A 13,804-nucleotide genomic window follows, 5' to 3' on the forward strand; every position below is an offset into this window, starting at 1 on the left:
AGCCGACGGCCGAGGGCCTCGGAGGACTTTTTTTTTTTTTTTTTGAGAACAGGCGAAAATCAATGCGCGCGCGGATGTCATCCATAAAATTAAATCGGCGTGGCCTTACATGAAAAATTGCATGTTAGCAAAAATTTTACATGCAATTAAAAAAAAAACCAGAACATGCAAAATTGAATATGGTAGACGTCAGTAGCACAGTAACTTCATGTAGGAAACACAAAAGTGCACCAACAAATTTTTTACACAAAGAAATAAAAAAAATGTATTTAAATTTTTTTCTTTTCTTGTTGAAGAAAACAATGTATATTTTCAACACGCAAAATTGCATGTTAATAATATTTCTATCTGCAAACAGTAATGCTAGAAATTAAAGTAGAATGCATTGTTTTTATGTTTTTACATCTTTACTTGAAAAAGATCATTTTGAGAAAGACTAATTATAAATAGAATTGGTGAGAATTGGTATGAGGGAGCTAGCTGGTTACATGAGGGAGCCGCCGCTTATTTCCCTGTTTAGAGATATCTGCAACTGGCAAGTCAATGACTGTCCCGAATTGCCCTTTGTATCATCACACCAATGGCAGTACAAATATGGTCAATATGTGCCCAGCCCTGTGTTACTGTCAGGCTCAGTGTTAATTACCTCCCAGATCATCCAATCTACCATATTGGAGTACACGACGCGACCTTTCCAGCGCGAGAATCGGTGGTGTCATTCTGTCGCTCTGTGCTGGCGACCTTTTTAATCCGGGTCCATTAGGCCATACCAATTTAATTTCTTGGTTAACGGATTTGCCCGCTTCATTTTTTCCTGATTGGCAAAAAAAAAAAAAATTCAGAATCACGTGCAAAATGCTCATATTTTGCCCTGAACAGTTGAAAACAGTCCTTTTCTTCCTACATGTAGTTGTTACTGTAACAGTTATTCCACCTTGCAATACAATGGTATCATTAAAAGTTCAAAATTCATTGTTTAAATTTTGAGCCAGTCTGGTGTGTTGACTTCATGGCTCCTATCGTACCATTTTGGGCCATAATAGGATACCTAAGCCTGCTTTTACTTTTTATTTTTTTCGCCCGCCCGCTCCATTATTTTTCTAGAAAAATCCGTTAACCAAGAAATTAAATTGGTGTGGCCTTATATATGGAGAGTGAGTGGGACCAGAGACCCAGTCCCTAACCTGCTTAATTACACTACAGAGACACACGACCAGTTATGAGAGAAGTTACAGGTTTTATCTGATCAATATGCTGACCTAATTTTCCCTCTACTGATGTCTGGGACCTTCGGGCAATTTTCAGTTAAAAGCTGCAGCAAGGTATTGACAATGCAGTATATGTAATATTTGGCTGAGTAAGTACAGAATAGAATATCTACCATGACATGCATGGCCAATTATATTTGCGACTTTTATTCTTTTAGCTAGGCCAGGCCAAGTTAATCAATTGGTGATCGAATTTGCCCGCTTCATTTGCTTTTCTGATTTGCAAAAAAAAATATTATTCAGGTACATTCTGAATCAACTCTAAAATGCTCATATTTTGGCCCAAACTGTCCTTGTTTCCCTTAATACTACTTAGTTGTGCTGTTGTTTTAGAACCACTATTCATCAAATTTTGTCTTGATCAATCCAAGAAGTGACAACATTTTGGGGCGCCCTGGCGGCTTTCCTTAGTAATGCAACATATTATTGATTCATGTAAATTACATACAAGGAAGAATTTTAAGTCATAGAAATGCAAATTAAGTAATTTCCACTGAGTTACAATTAATGTTATATTGCAATGGCAAAGGTATGGAGTCTTTTATAAATCATGAAGAATATATATATAATACATATACATGTATAGTGATAGAGAAATATATTACAAATTAGTATAATGTGCTTTTGAAAGAGATTTATGACACTGATAATCTTAAACTAGTACACTTTGATCTATGACCCACATGTGTAGCCTACCAAAGTTCTAGCCAGCTTGATTTTGTTCCCATCATCTCAATTTTGTTTGATGTAACATCATGTCAAATGCTGAAGGCTCCACATTCGCAGGGGGCATGCTCCCCTGGGAATATTTTGAATCTTGACCCTCTGGAACACTGTTTCCTGCATTTTGTGGGGCAAATTTGCAATCGCACAGAGATCGTACGTTCTAAGCACGTACAACTCACTTACCACTTGTGCAACGTACGATGCACGCAACCGTTCACGGCCAGACGTGGCGTGCAGATAGACCACACTCTTACACCTTGCGAAACTGTGTGAGTGACGTGTGAGTGACGTGCGTCGACGCCACTCCTTCCCCACATTTTCAGAAAAAACATAGCAGACGTACATGTAGCCTCCCAAAAAACGTATGGACAAAAAGCACGTACAGCGGGTTGTGACCAGGGCTTTAGTTTAATGAGCATGTCGTACTGCGCCTGCGCCAAACCCAGATTTTTCATGGTTTTCGTCAGATTTTTTTGTCACTGTTGCATCAGAATTTTGCCTCTTGCAGACAATATGTTTTCCAACACAACATTTGGAAACTACAGACAGGATGTTACGGTAACCTTACATGCTTAAATACGACCTTATGCGAGACGTTCTGCCGAAGTGCTATGCACAATACCTTACGGGTTTTGCGCAGGTGCAGTACATTCTAGTTTAATGACATCTCTTTCTACACCGATTTTTGTCCATCAAACTAAAACGATTGGGCAAAATCTTTGTCACGAGTGGCGAAATTATGTCAAATAACGGAAAGAGGGATGCCACCTAGAACACTGATCCTACCTGACAAATTCTCCGTCATGCAATTCCAAAATCAATTTGCTTGCTGTTCAGGTTTACAAAAGGAAAGTTAAACCTAGATTCCACATGCTATCACACAGATGATCTGTTGGTTCCTTATTGAGGCTAATCTGACTTGAGCACTGTTTGTTGCTTGTCTACATTTCTGATGAGTGTCACGCGACTGTCACCTGAATATCTACTGTGTGGAACCAAGCAAAAGGTCTTCCATTTGATTAATCTAGATATTTCATAATATATAGAGCAAAGTTAACATTATTCATCATCATCATCATCGGTCGGCTACAATGCAGACTGCAAGAGCCCTTCACTGCCCCTCCACTATAAGGCCACACCAATTTAATTTCTTGGTTAATGGATTTTTCTACAAAAATAATGGAGCGGGTGGATGAAAAAAAAAATAAAAACAGGCCTAGGCATTCTATTATGGCCAAAAATGGTATGATAGGAGCCATGAAGTCAACACACCAGGCTGGTTCAAAATTTAAACAATGAATTTTGAACTTTTAATGATACCACAGCATTGAAAGATGGAATAACTGTAACAACTAGGAAGAAAAGAACTGTTTTCAACTGTTCAGGGCAAAATATGAGCATTTTGCAGTTGATTCTGATTTTTTTTGTAAATCAGAAAAAAATGAAGCGGGTGAATCCGTTAACCAAGAAATTAAATTGGTCTGGCCTAATAATATTTCATTAATTAGTTAGTCTGTCTGTAATTTTCTTGTGTATAATTATCCATAATTGTTTTCAGTTTCTCCTGCATATTCTGTACATCATACCTTACATATTGACTATAATGTTCTATTCTATGCGCAAATAAAAATAAACAATAAAGAAATAAAAAAAATAGTTATTACAGCAAATATTGTAAAACATAGCTGACCTCTGTGAGTTAAAATGCAAAAGTCTCAAAAATACATATTATTTATATATACAGATAATTTTCATAATAACTCAGTTTGTATACACGTATACCAAATAAGGCAGAGAGATAATGTTAAATCCTTTTTGATACCAAGTCATTTACATATATATCATATAATACAATCTCATCTATTACATCAGACAGGAATTACTACAATATTAATATCATTACATTTCTAATGCTACGATGAAAAGGTTTTCTCTAATCTATTCTGGAAGCTGACATAATAAATTTGGAATTATACAGCTTATAATACCTGTAACAATAATTTGTTTTTCATTAGTGAGAATTAGCAATGGGACCGGGAAGATACAAGATAGTATATAGCGTTAGGAATACTTTTTCTGAAGACAAATCATTATGTAAAAATTAATCATGTATAGGCAGAAGCATTTTATTGCCCTAAGTGAAAGTTTTCTTTTCTCCAAAGCAGCGTGCAAAATACCTGGTTACCCAGTTGCCCCAGGCAACCAAATTTTACTTGGGGCAACCTATTTTTTAACCTAGGTAGCCCAGTGTGCTACCTGGATTTTAAGAATGCCCCTCCCTCCAAATCATGCCCACTTGCACCACTATATCCGGCAGATGCTTTTTTTAAATTTTAGGTATTAATCATTTAATGGCTATTACTAGTATAAGTTAACTAAAGGCTGTTGTCAAAGGCTTATGTATGTAACATTACTTAATTTGAGGAAAGTAGTAACTTATAGGTGGGCAACCTAAAATTCTGATGGGCAACTTGGTTCAAAAAAGTATTTTGTACACTGACTCCAAAAAGTGATTACTCCAAAGTCTGTTTCACATGGTTTAAAGGGTCACCAGAAATTTTAGATGATACAAAAAGTCAATTTTCTGGTCACCAAATTTCTTTACCAAGTAAATGGAATAAACCCTACTCTGTTGCAAGTACATCGTAAGTGCCTAATTCAAGAAGTGGAGGTGCCAAAATAAGATGCCTTAGGAGTGCTGGAAGCACAACTGTCAGCCATGTTTGTTTACATTCTGGTAGTCTGTGGTGGCACCACAAAATGGTGGTGAGTTTGTGGTGGTACCATAAACTGACTGCGCCTGGTGTGGACTGTTTTAGCACCAATCATAAATGTCAGAAATGTGAGATAACTGCACAAATATGTTGAAAAGGGGAAGTATATTACAATCACATGAAAATGTTTTCAATTGCCCTATTTTGACGTAAGTATTCTTTATTGAGGCAGCCTCTCAGCATAAAACTACCAAATACTCAATATTTAATCATTGACAGTTGGTCTGCAGCTACTCATGATCATACAAAGAGCTCCTATGACACACAGACTCTTAATCTGAGCTTTGGACTAACAAGTATGACTATGAGTATGAGATTCACTTTCTATCCTAATGCTTTTTTAGTCATTTATTAGGTCCAGGAAAAAAATTGTTGTGTTTCCTGTTTGCTGACTGACCCAAGAAAAACTGCCCACCAACTTGGCACCAAGGCATTAATTTTTTGAGCTGATTGACCTTTTCTACCTCCATGATCTGATACCTGAGTGATGAAACGTTGTACAATCGGTTTTCCAACATACATTGTAGACATTGAAAATATAAGTGTCCTCATGTATTGGATCACTACAGATTGCCAAAATCTAAAAAAAAAGATAATCCCTGCCAACGTTAACTGAACCTATTTTTTTCAGGACTGAAACAGTTCAGTTCAGTTCAGTTCAGTTCAGTTCATCCTTCAGGTGACACCATGTACTGTCTCCACAAGTTCCTGTCACGAAAACACATTTTTTCCTGGGCCTTACGTACATATTTTTCTAGTTTCATGATCTGACACCTGAGTGATGAAACGTTGTACAATCGGTTTTCAAACATACATTGTAGACACTAGAACAGTAAAAGGCAAAGTCCTTTGAGAGCAGAAGGGATGACAAAGTCTTTCACAGACATACACCAGTGATCAGGCATGATACGCCCTGTCACTGCACTTTGTATGTCAAACAGTCGTGATGTAGGGATACAGAAGTGGCCATTAGCGAGGAGAGGCAAGGATAAGTGGTCGTGTTACTTACACATGGCTGACCGCCCCAAGGACACGTAACCAACGCTAACACTTACAGTCACAATGACGTCAGATGACAATGTACTGTATATCACTTAATGTTCGTGGTAGAAAAATCTGAGCAAAATAGACATGTTCGCAGAACTACAGTATATGTTCACGGTGACATCAGATGCAGAAGAAAGTCGGCAAATTATTTGTTCACAGTAATGATAAGTTTATGAGACAGAAGTGACTGCAAAAACTGCGAAATAAAAGTACCATTAAAAATTGTGATTTACAGTATATGTTGCACTGGACTTCTGCTCCATTGAAGTAGAACTTACTGCATTAAGATTACAAACAAATGTTTTTCACAGTGCAGATATCAAAAAAAGCTTAGTCAACAATCAGGATCAGACACTGCCATGGAATAGACTTACTATCTTACGAACTCACTCTTGCTATCTTATCTTACTTATCTTGCTATCTACATTACGCTGAACACAATCTTTAAACTACTTTTCGGTATATTTAAGGAAAGAGTGATTTGAATATATATGAAAAGATAAATTGAAAGATTAATTGTAACTCCTAGGAATAATTCAGTCAATGGAATTTATTTATTACTAGTACTAGGCTGTCTGCTGTTTTGCAAGGCATAATATTAAAAGACAACACAATTGGCATTTGGTCTCCTTTTTAAATCATTTGAAATACAAATTGTGATGTCACAATATGGTCAATAAGAGAAGGCATTTTAGACAAATTTTTACTTACATTCATGAAATTTTGACGTGATGATTCTACTATCTAAAGAAGCACTATAGTATAGCTCTACATTTGTAGACAATCATGTAGTATGGAAACAAAACCATCACTGGCACGGATTGCAACTTATTCCCTTGGCCTTCTGATTTCCAAGAAAATTTTCTGCCTTCCAGTAAACAGACAAGATGTTAGTTCTGGATCTGACCTAACAGAGATGATAAATTTTAAAAATTGAATGTTAGGCAGCTATGATACGTGAATCATATACATTAGGCTGTCTGAGAAAGTATGCGTATTGTAAATGGCTTCATAAGTAAACTAGAGTTCCCCGATCTCATACCTTCGCCAAATGATGTTAAACTTTATGACTGACAAATTATAGATTAGATTATTCCCCCCCCCCGGTTTTAAGAAATAGGAACCTAATTTTCATGAATTATATCATTTTATCATAATCTCAACCAAAAGACAGTCTTATATTAACAAACAATGCATTCTAGCATTTCCTAATAAATTATGCAAATGAGGTCCTGATTTGAATAAATTATGTTTAATGATGTTCACGTCAACTGAACTTTCAAATACCACAAGTATGAAATTCCAGGCAGTTATCATTACATAATTATAAAATTTTCTCATTAATTATGCAAATTAAGTCATTATTAACATAATCAATATCTTCCTGTGTTTCTCTCATTGTCAATTGCCAATGTCACAAGCTTCAATTGTCCTATCATGGAATGCAGCTGATTTATAGAATTTCCCCATAAATTATGCAAATTACATCCATATTTGCATAATTGTCACATAATTATATTAAACATCGCGTAAGCTACCTACATACCAAAAATCATGACGATCCGTCAATCGGTTCTTGAGTTATCCCCTTTTGAATATTTTCAAGAATATATCCCTGCAGTTCTAGAGCAAGCCGCTAGGGGGCCCAAACTCACGTCACTTCTTCCCCAGCACAAGAGGTACCTACCATCCAAATTTTGTCACTCTAGCATGTCTAGATCATGAGATATCAAAACCGGAAGTTCAGCTGCAGTACCATAACAAGCCGCTAGGGGGCCCAAAATCTAATCATTTTGAGGTCTCATCAAGACCTACCCACCTACCAAGTATCAAGACAATCCATCAAGGCCTTCTCAAGTTATCGTGTTTACAGACAGACAGACAGACAGACAGACACACACACACACACACACATACACGAATGCCCCTGAAAACATAACCTTCTTGGCGAAGGTAATAACTGGGTCAGCTGCACTCTGGGACTATATCCATGGCTACAAAGTGTTCAGTAACAAACTGTGTGGAGACAGATATATTTCAGAAAGTATTTATGGGAAAAGTTTTTGATGGTTTCCCACGTCACTTACTGTATACGTAATTCCTGACTTTTTTCGAGGTTACTTTCATGTTCATTGTTTTTGTGGTCACTTATGTACGATGAACTTAACGCCACTGTGAACATATAGTTCCATCAACACCTTCATTTTTCTCAGCCCTCAGCTTTGCTGCAGTCTTACCTCTAGCCTCCATAGCATGCCAAAAACTGGGGGTTTGGGGGGGGGGGTCTTCAGGGTCTTTGGGATCTTTTATGTGCTATTTTCTGATTGCATATTATTATCAATTTTTAAAAAGACAACATAGCCGGCCTGGTTGAATTATTCCCATTTTTTTAGAACTGGGCTAATCAGACAACAGCCGAAGACCACCAAACCCCAGTTCTATAAGCCTGCTACGGAGGCTATCTTACCTCATAGTTGGCCGGGGTAACTCTCCAAGCAGAGGTTGGTAGGGAAGATCGTTACCTTTGTATAAATATCCATTTTTTTCTGTCACAACATATTGATGGGGGTAGCAACAGAAAAAATGGGGCATTTATAGAAAAGTAACGATCTTTCCCACAACCTCTACTTGGAGACTAGGCCGGGTTGGCGATGTTCAGATCCCCCTAAATTCGCCACAGTACGACCAATTCTGCCGAATGCTGCTGTCCACACTACCGGGCAGCCATCTTTTTGGTGTTTACAGCATAGTTAGTCGAGCTGTGGCCGACTTGGGGGATTTGAACATCCCTAACTACGAGATAAAACTGCAGGGAGGCTCGGGATAGACCAAAACCAGGACAAAAGCGGATCATCATGCAGCTGATGGGAAATGTTCAGTTTGGCCAATGTAGCTTTAGGTTTCCACATCTCTTGTACGTTGAGGGCTATGTACATACTAAAAGCAAGAAGGTTTAAAAAGAAACCTCCTTGCTAAAAGACACGAAGAAAAAAGCATGATTCAAGAGTTGCCACCGCTATACTGTAAGTCACTTTATGTTCGCCATAGCAAAAGTTCGCGGTCTGAGAAAAATGGACCTTTGCGGTGGCGGCAGGTGCGGAAGAAAGAAAGTCAGCAAATCATTTGTTCAAGTTTGCAGTACAGAAGTTACCACGAAAACTGTGAATATAGAAGTAGCGCAAAAAAATCCAGATTTCCAGTACTTAACTCGACTTGTTCCAAGGAGGTTACCTTGTTCACACAAGTATCCAAATTTCCAATTGTGTAACATAATTTGAATGTTATGTGCCCCTGTGGTGTATATAACATTAATCCACACTGTAATAATCATCATGTGATAAGCATATGATTGTGTAGGTGGGAACAGGGGACCACAGAGGGGGAGGGGGGCGTGGCACCGTCTACCTTCATTCCTTTGATCGCCCGCCAGCCGTCTTCCACCGTCCTGACGTCGTCATACTCCGTCCTATCGGGCAGCAGCAGCTGGTTCAGAAGCTGCAGCTCCCCACGCTTGTATCGGATTGCCTGTAAGGACATTTCCCCCGCCGAACAAAGAGACAGTACCCTTAAGATGAGATACACGCTATCTCCGAACTGCAAACTTTCCGCGTGGGAAGAAAACACCTAACCTCTGACCTACAGAAAAAAACACACCGACATCTCATCTCGCGAGATTTGGCGTGACATCCGGGAGATTTACCCAGGGTCCCATGCGAATTTCCTACCTGCTTCCTTTGGGGGCCGTCCGTTTTTCACCTTGTATGATATTTATGGTTGAATATGAACAAAAAGCTGCAAATTAAAATGTTTTTATGTGAATAAATATACTGTTTATTGTAAAACAGAAGTTTTGCTGCGTATTGTATGGTTTTGATGGCATGCCTTGGCACGGATGGATAAAGTAAATCAGAGCTCGGTGTAAGTAATGGTTCTCCCCTTATTTTCATTCTGAATGCTGAGGTGAACCTCAACATGGACGGGCTATGCTGCAGAAAACACCACTGATTCGTGTGTTTTCCTCCAACTTCTCGCGGACCGAATGCTCAACATGAAGAAGTTCAACTTCAAGAAGGTTTTGGATGGGCTGACATCGTCTTCTGCCCCACCGGCCAAGCCCGAAACGGAGATCACCGAGACCTTGGGTAGCGAGCATTTCCAAGTTAGCAAGGTAGGCGGTGCTCAGCTCAGGTTGGCTAGGTGGGATTTTTTTTCTTGCGAAAATATAAATATTGCAGATTTCATATTTTCTCTCTAAGATTGCGTGGAGATATTACATGATATTTTCCCAACAGACCGTCCGACATGGCTTCCCGTACCAGCCCACCGCTATGGCGTACGATCCCGTTCAACACATCCTGGCGATCGGTTGCAAGTCGGGTTCTATTCGGCTGTATCCTTCGCCTGCCCCCGAGAGCGGCCCCTCGGTCGCCCGCGAGGTAGATAACTAGGTTTACGGGACGTGGGATGCGGGGGAATGAATCGGACGGGAAGAGCCTCATTGTACAGGTGCACAAAATCAATTCAGAGGATCCCCCCTTTCTCTTTTCATACGGTGTGAAAAAGGGGAGGGGCCCATATTTGCGATGGACCGGGAGATGTTTAAAAACCAAACCAATCATTTCAATAACAAGGCCCCCGCCGATGGTTAGGGCTGGTATTCAGCTACGTGTCTCTCTGATAACAGTCCAATCTGGCGGAATAAATAGCCTTTGACTAAGGCTTTTGAGACATATGTATATGTCTCTGATATTTGTAGAGGCCCAGAACAGGGTTTCCCCATGTTTTCCTACCTTGCTGTATATTAGATTTATTATTGCAGCAGGAACGTACTCTTTTCGCTGATTATATCACCTGTGTGTGCTACTGGTTTGTTGTGTAGAATGATTAGGATGTGATTTTGGAGGAAAAGCAGCCAGATTGAAATTTTGGCAATCGAGGGATCAGCTATGACTCAATGTAGGGCGCATATGATTAGAGACGTTTGATGCCGGCGGATCGGTAGTTTGGTAGCATAATGAAGGGAGGCTCATGAATACAGTGTGCGGAATAAGCCACAATACACTGTGCCGGCTAAAGATTCAGGCCTTCAATGTAGTTAGCCTCCTCTCTCATTACATTACACAAAGGCAGGCGTCCGCTCTGATGACAAGTGCATTGATGTGATTGTATTTTTCACGGAACTGGTTAGGGAATGCACGCGGGGGGTGACATTAACGTGATTGCGGGGAAGAGAAGGGGGGTCGAGTCCCTTCCCCCCGATCTGTCGTTGTCACGCTAATTGTTTTTGGGGACCCCGGCATCGTTAACCTTCCTCCCGCCAGCCTTTAATTTGGTGACCCGGGGTATTGGAGTGTGGTTGCATAAATTGGTTGCGTTGATGACATCATGTAGGACAGCCCAGGTGCAAATACTCCACCTCCTCTAGGCAGGAGATGCATCAAACTCAGGGCTCTAACCAGCACCTGTTTTTCCCTCAATTGTAGGAACTTTGTAACGTGTGACGAAAGAAAAATATTTTAAACCAATCCATCAACCTTGACGGACAAAATTGAGAAAAATCTTAGGCAAAAATATTAAAATACATCCAAATTATATCATAATTTTTACAAAAACTTCAAACCGGTGCCTAGAGCTATTATCTTGCTATGTAAATGGTTGAGAACCAATGTACATGTAATACCAAAGTTGTTTGGAACTAGAAGAAATGATAAAATTGGGTATTGGCAGAATAGAAATGTTCACAAGAGCGTGATGTTCTATAGCTATAGGCTACAACTGTAATTTCTGTTTATCGCTTGGCATGTTTCATTTCATGTGTATATGTAAATTATTGTACTAAGTATATATTTTGTCACTTGGTTATCAATTAAGTAATAAAAAAAATACATCCAAAGGACATCCAACAACCACTCTCAACTCCATGATTTGCCTCTCAAATGTGGGGAAATTGCATTTTTAAATGCTTGAAAATCCCAAATTTGCCCCTGGACCCCCCAAGCTACGTTGTAAGCACTCTTCCCCAGGTCCTATCATGAACCTTGGCTTACAGAAAGAAATTCTGAGCTGGCTAGAGCCCTGATGAAACTACCGTTCAGAATCAGACAGGCAGAAGATACAGAGTACTTCATAACCTAATTTTCAACCGGGCAGGAAAAAACAGTAATGTAGCCTCCTTTAATTGAAATGCTACCTCGTATGATAACATCGCTAATAGATTCAAATCCAATATCTAATTTGTAATTCTTCCAAGTAATCCAGAATTATGGGCCAATACATTTTGCAACCGTTCTATTCCCAGATAAAAGATTATTTATCACATTGAGCTAGATATATTTTTTCTACATTGGTCAGTTTGGCCATGTATTCCGTTCAGTGCGTAGATCGTAGTAATTATTTATGTCCAATCAGATTAAGGCATACATTGCTGGCTGGTTACTGGTGTATGGTCACCAGTTTGAACCGAATAGATCCGGTCTGCGCGTAATGTCCTATAACTTTATGTCCTAATTTTATATACGACATTGTATGACAATGATGTTGTTATCATTTAGCAGTAGCAAACTCTATATCTAATACTATCATGCTCACCAACAAGAATCTTAAGAATTTTTTTCTGCTACAGGAAATCTTTTCTTGTGTACAGAATGGTTTTCTTGCTTCAAGAACAGTTAGCTCTTACTAGTCTTAGTTCAAGAAATATTTTCTTGTGGAAAGAATCATTTTCTTGCTATGTACAGCAAGAAAACTAAAAAAAAACACATGTGTGTCTTGAATTTTCTTGCTTTGGGGATTTTTTAATTTCTTGTTCAAAGAAAAATTTCCTGCTACTAGATACAATTTCTTTGTACAAGGAAAAACAAGGAAAAGCATTTTTGGTAGTGTACTAGTACATGTAGCTTCATGTACTAACTTTGCATATTGTCATGAATAAGAAGCAGCAAAATTTATATGACTTATTGAAGCACCTTTGGCAGTGTGTATAGTCAGGTCGTTAGCCACCCTGCCTCAGGACCAAGGGGTTAGGGGTTTGAATTCTTTGTTGTTTATCCAACATGCACGCTACTGGAAATGGTTGCAGTCCTTAGGACGGAACGTTAAGCTATGGTCCACTGTTCATTGTGCTAGTATGTCTCTTGCAGATATTTCTGACTAGAGGAGGGAAAAGGACGTACTACTACTAGTAGTTCAGGCTCAGAATTAATTTTTGGGAATAGGTGCACCCGAAAAATATAAGTTAAAATAAGAATGTTAGGAAATGTTTGATTTCTACAGAAAAGCACTTCTACATTGATTATATTATTTTTCTGACACTTAGAATTTACAAATATGCTGTATACTACTACACGTTTAACATATTATGTAAACCTATGAAAATATTTAGGTACACTGGTGCAGCCTCAGAAAAACATTGGGTGCACTAAGGTGCACACGAATCCAGCATTTCAAGCCCTTTAGTCGGTACAAATTTTTTTCAGTTTCATTTTTATTGCCATTTGAAATAAAATCTACTACGACTTCTTGCTTGGTATTATTTTTTAAGGCAGGTCAAAACTTTAAATAACTAACACATTTGGAGTCCACATGTTGGTCACTCTGCAATTTCAAACTATAATTTTGTATAATACAAAAACCTTGCAAAATAAAAATGTCAATTGTTTCAACGTCCCAAGGGTGGCTTTTAAAAGCAAACAAAATATTGACTTTAGGGCTTATGGCAATCTGAGCATAAATGATTAAGAAGGTAAGTTAATTTGACAAACCTTGTTTTATGGAATGTCTAACAGTGATTTTGATTTGGAAATTCCATTAATTTATCATTGTTAAAAATTGAAAGGAATAATGTACGTAACAGCATTTGCCATAATTTTTTATTTATCAAAGAAGGTTGCTGATAAAATAAAGTATTCTAAGGCCACACCAATTTAATTTGTTGGTTCTCGGATTCGCCTCTTCGTTTTTTTCTGATTTGCAAAAAAAAAAAAATAAGTA

The 13,804-nt window shown here is 38.5% G+C and overlaps 2 protein-coding genes across 2 annotated transcripts in view; one reads left to right on the forward strand and one right to left on the reverse strand.

Moving 5' to 3' along the window:
- LOC109485193 (methylthioribose-1-phosphate isomerase-like) overlaps positions 1-9,462 on the reverse strand; it is a 16,753-nt gene extending 7,291 nt beyond the window's left edge. Inside the window, exon 1 of the mRNA XM_019788642.1 lies at positions 9,221-9,462. Within this exon, the coding sequence (XP_019644201.1) occupies positions 9,221-9,352 (132 nt within the window). The 5' untranslated portion in view covers positions 9,353-9,462. The remainder of the gene's footprint in view (positions 1-9,220) is intronic.
- A 277-nt stretch (positions 9,463-9,739) lies between these two features.
- The window catches only part of LOC109485137 (syntaxin-binding protein 5-like), a 104,124-nt gene continuing 100,059 nt past the window's right edge, over positions 9,740-13,804 (forward strand). The window contains exons 1-2 of the mRNA XM_019788571.1: positions 9,740-9,983; positions 10,108-10,205. Coding sequence (XP_019644130.1) covers positions 9,855-9,983; positions 10,108-10,205 — 227 coding nt within the window. The 5' untranslated portion in view covers positions 9,740-9,854. The remainder of the gene's footprint in view (positions 9,984-10,107; positions 10,206-13,804) is intronic.

This window comes from Branchiostoma belcheri, unplaced genomic scaffold, assembly GCF_001625305.1.
Source record: "Branchiostoma belcheri isolate BF01 breed outbred unplaced genomic scaffold, Haploidv18h27 scaffold73, whole genome shotgun sequence".
Classification (NCBI taxonomy): Eukaryota; Metazoa; Chordata; class Leptocardii; order Amphioxiformes; family Branchiostomatidae; genus Branchiostoma; species Branchiostoma belcheri.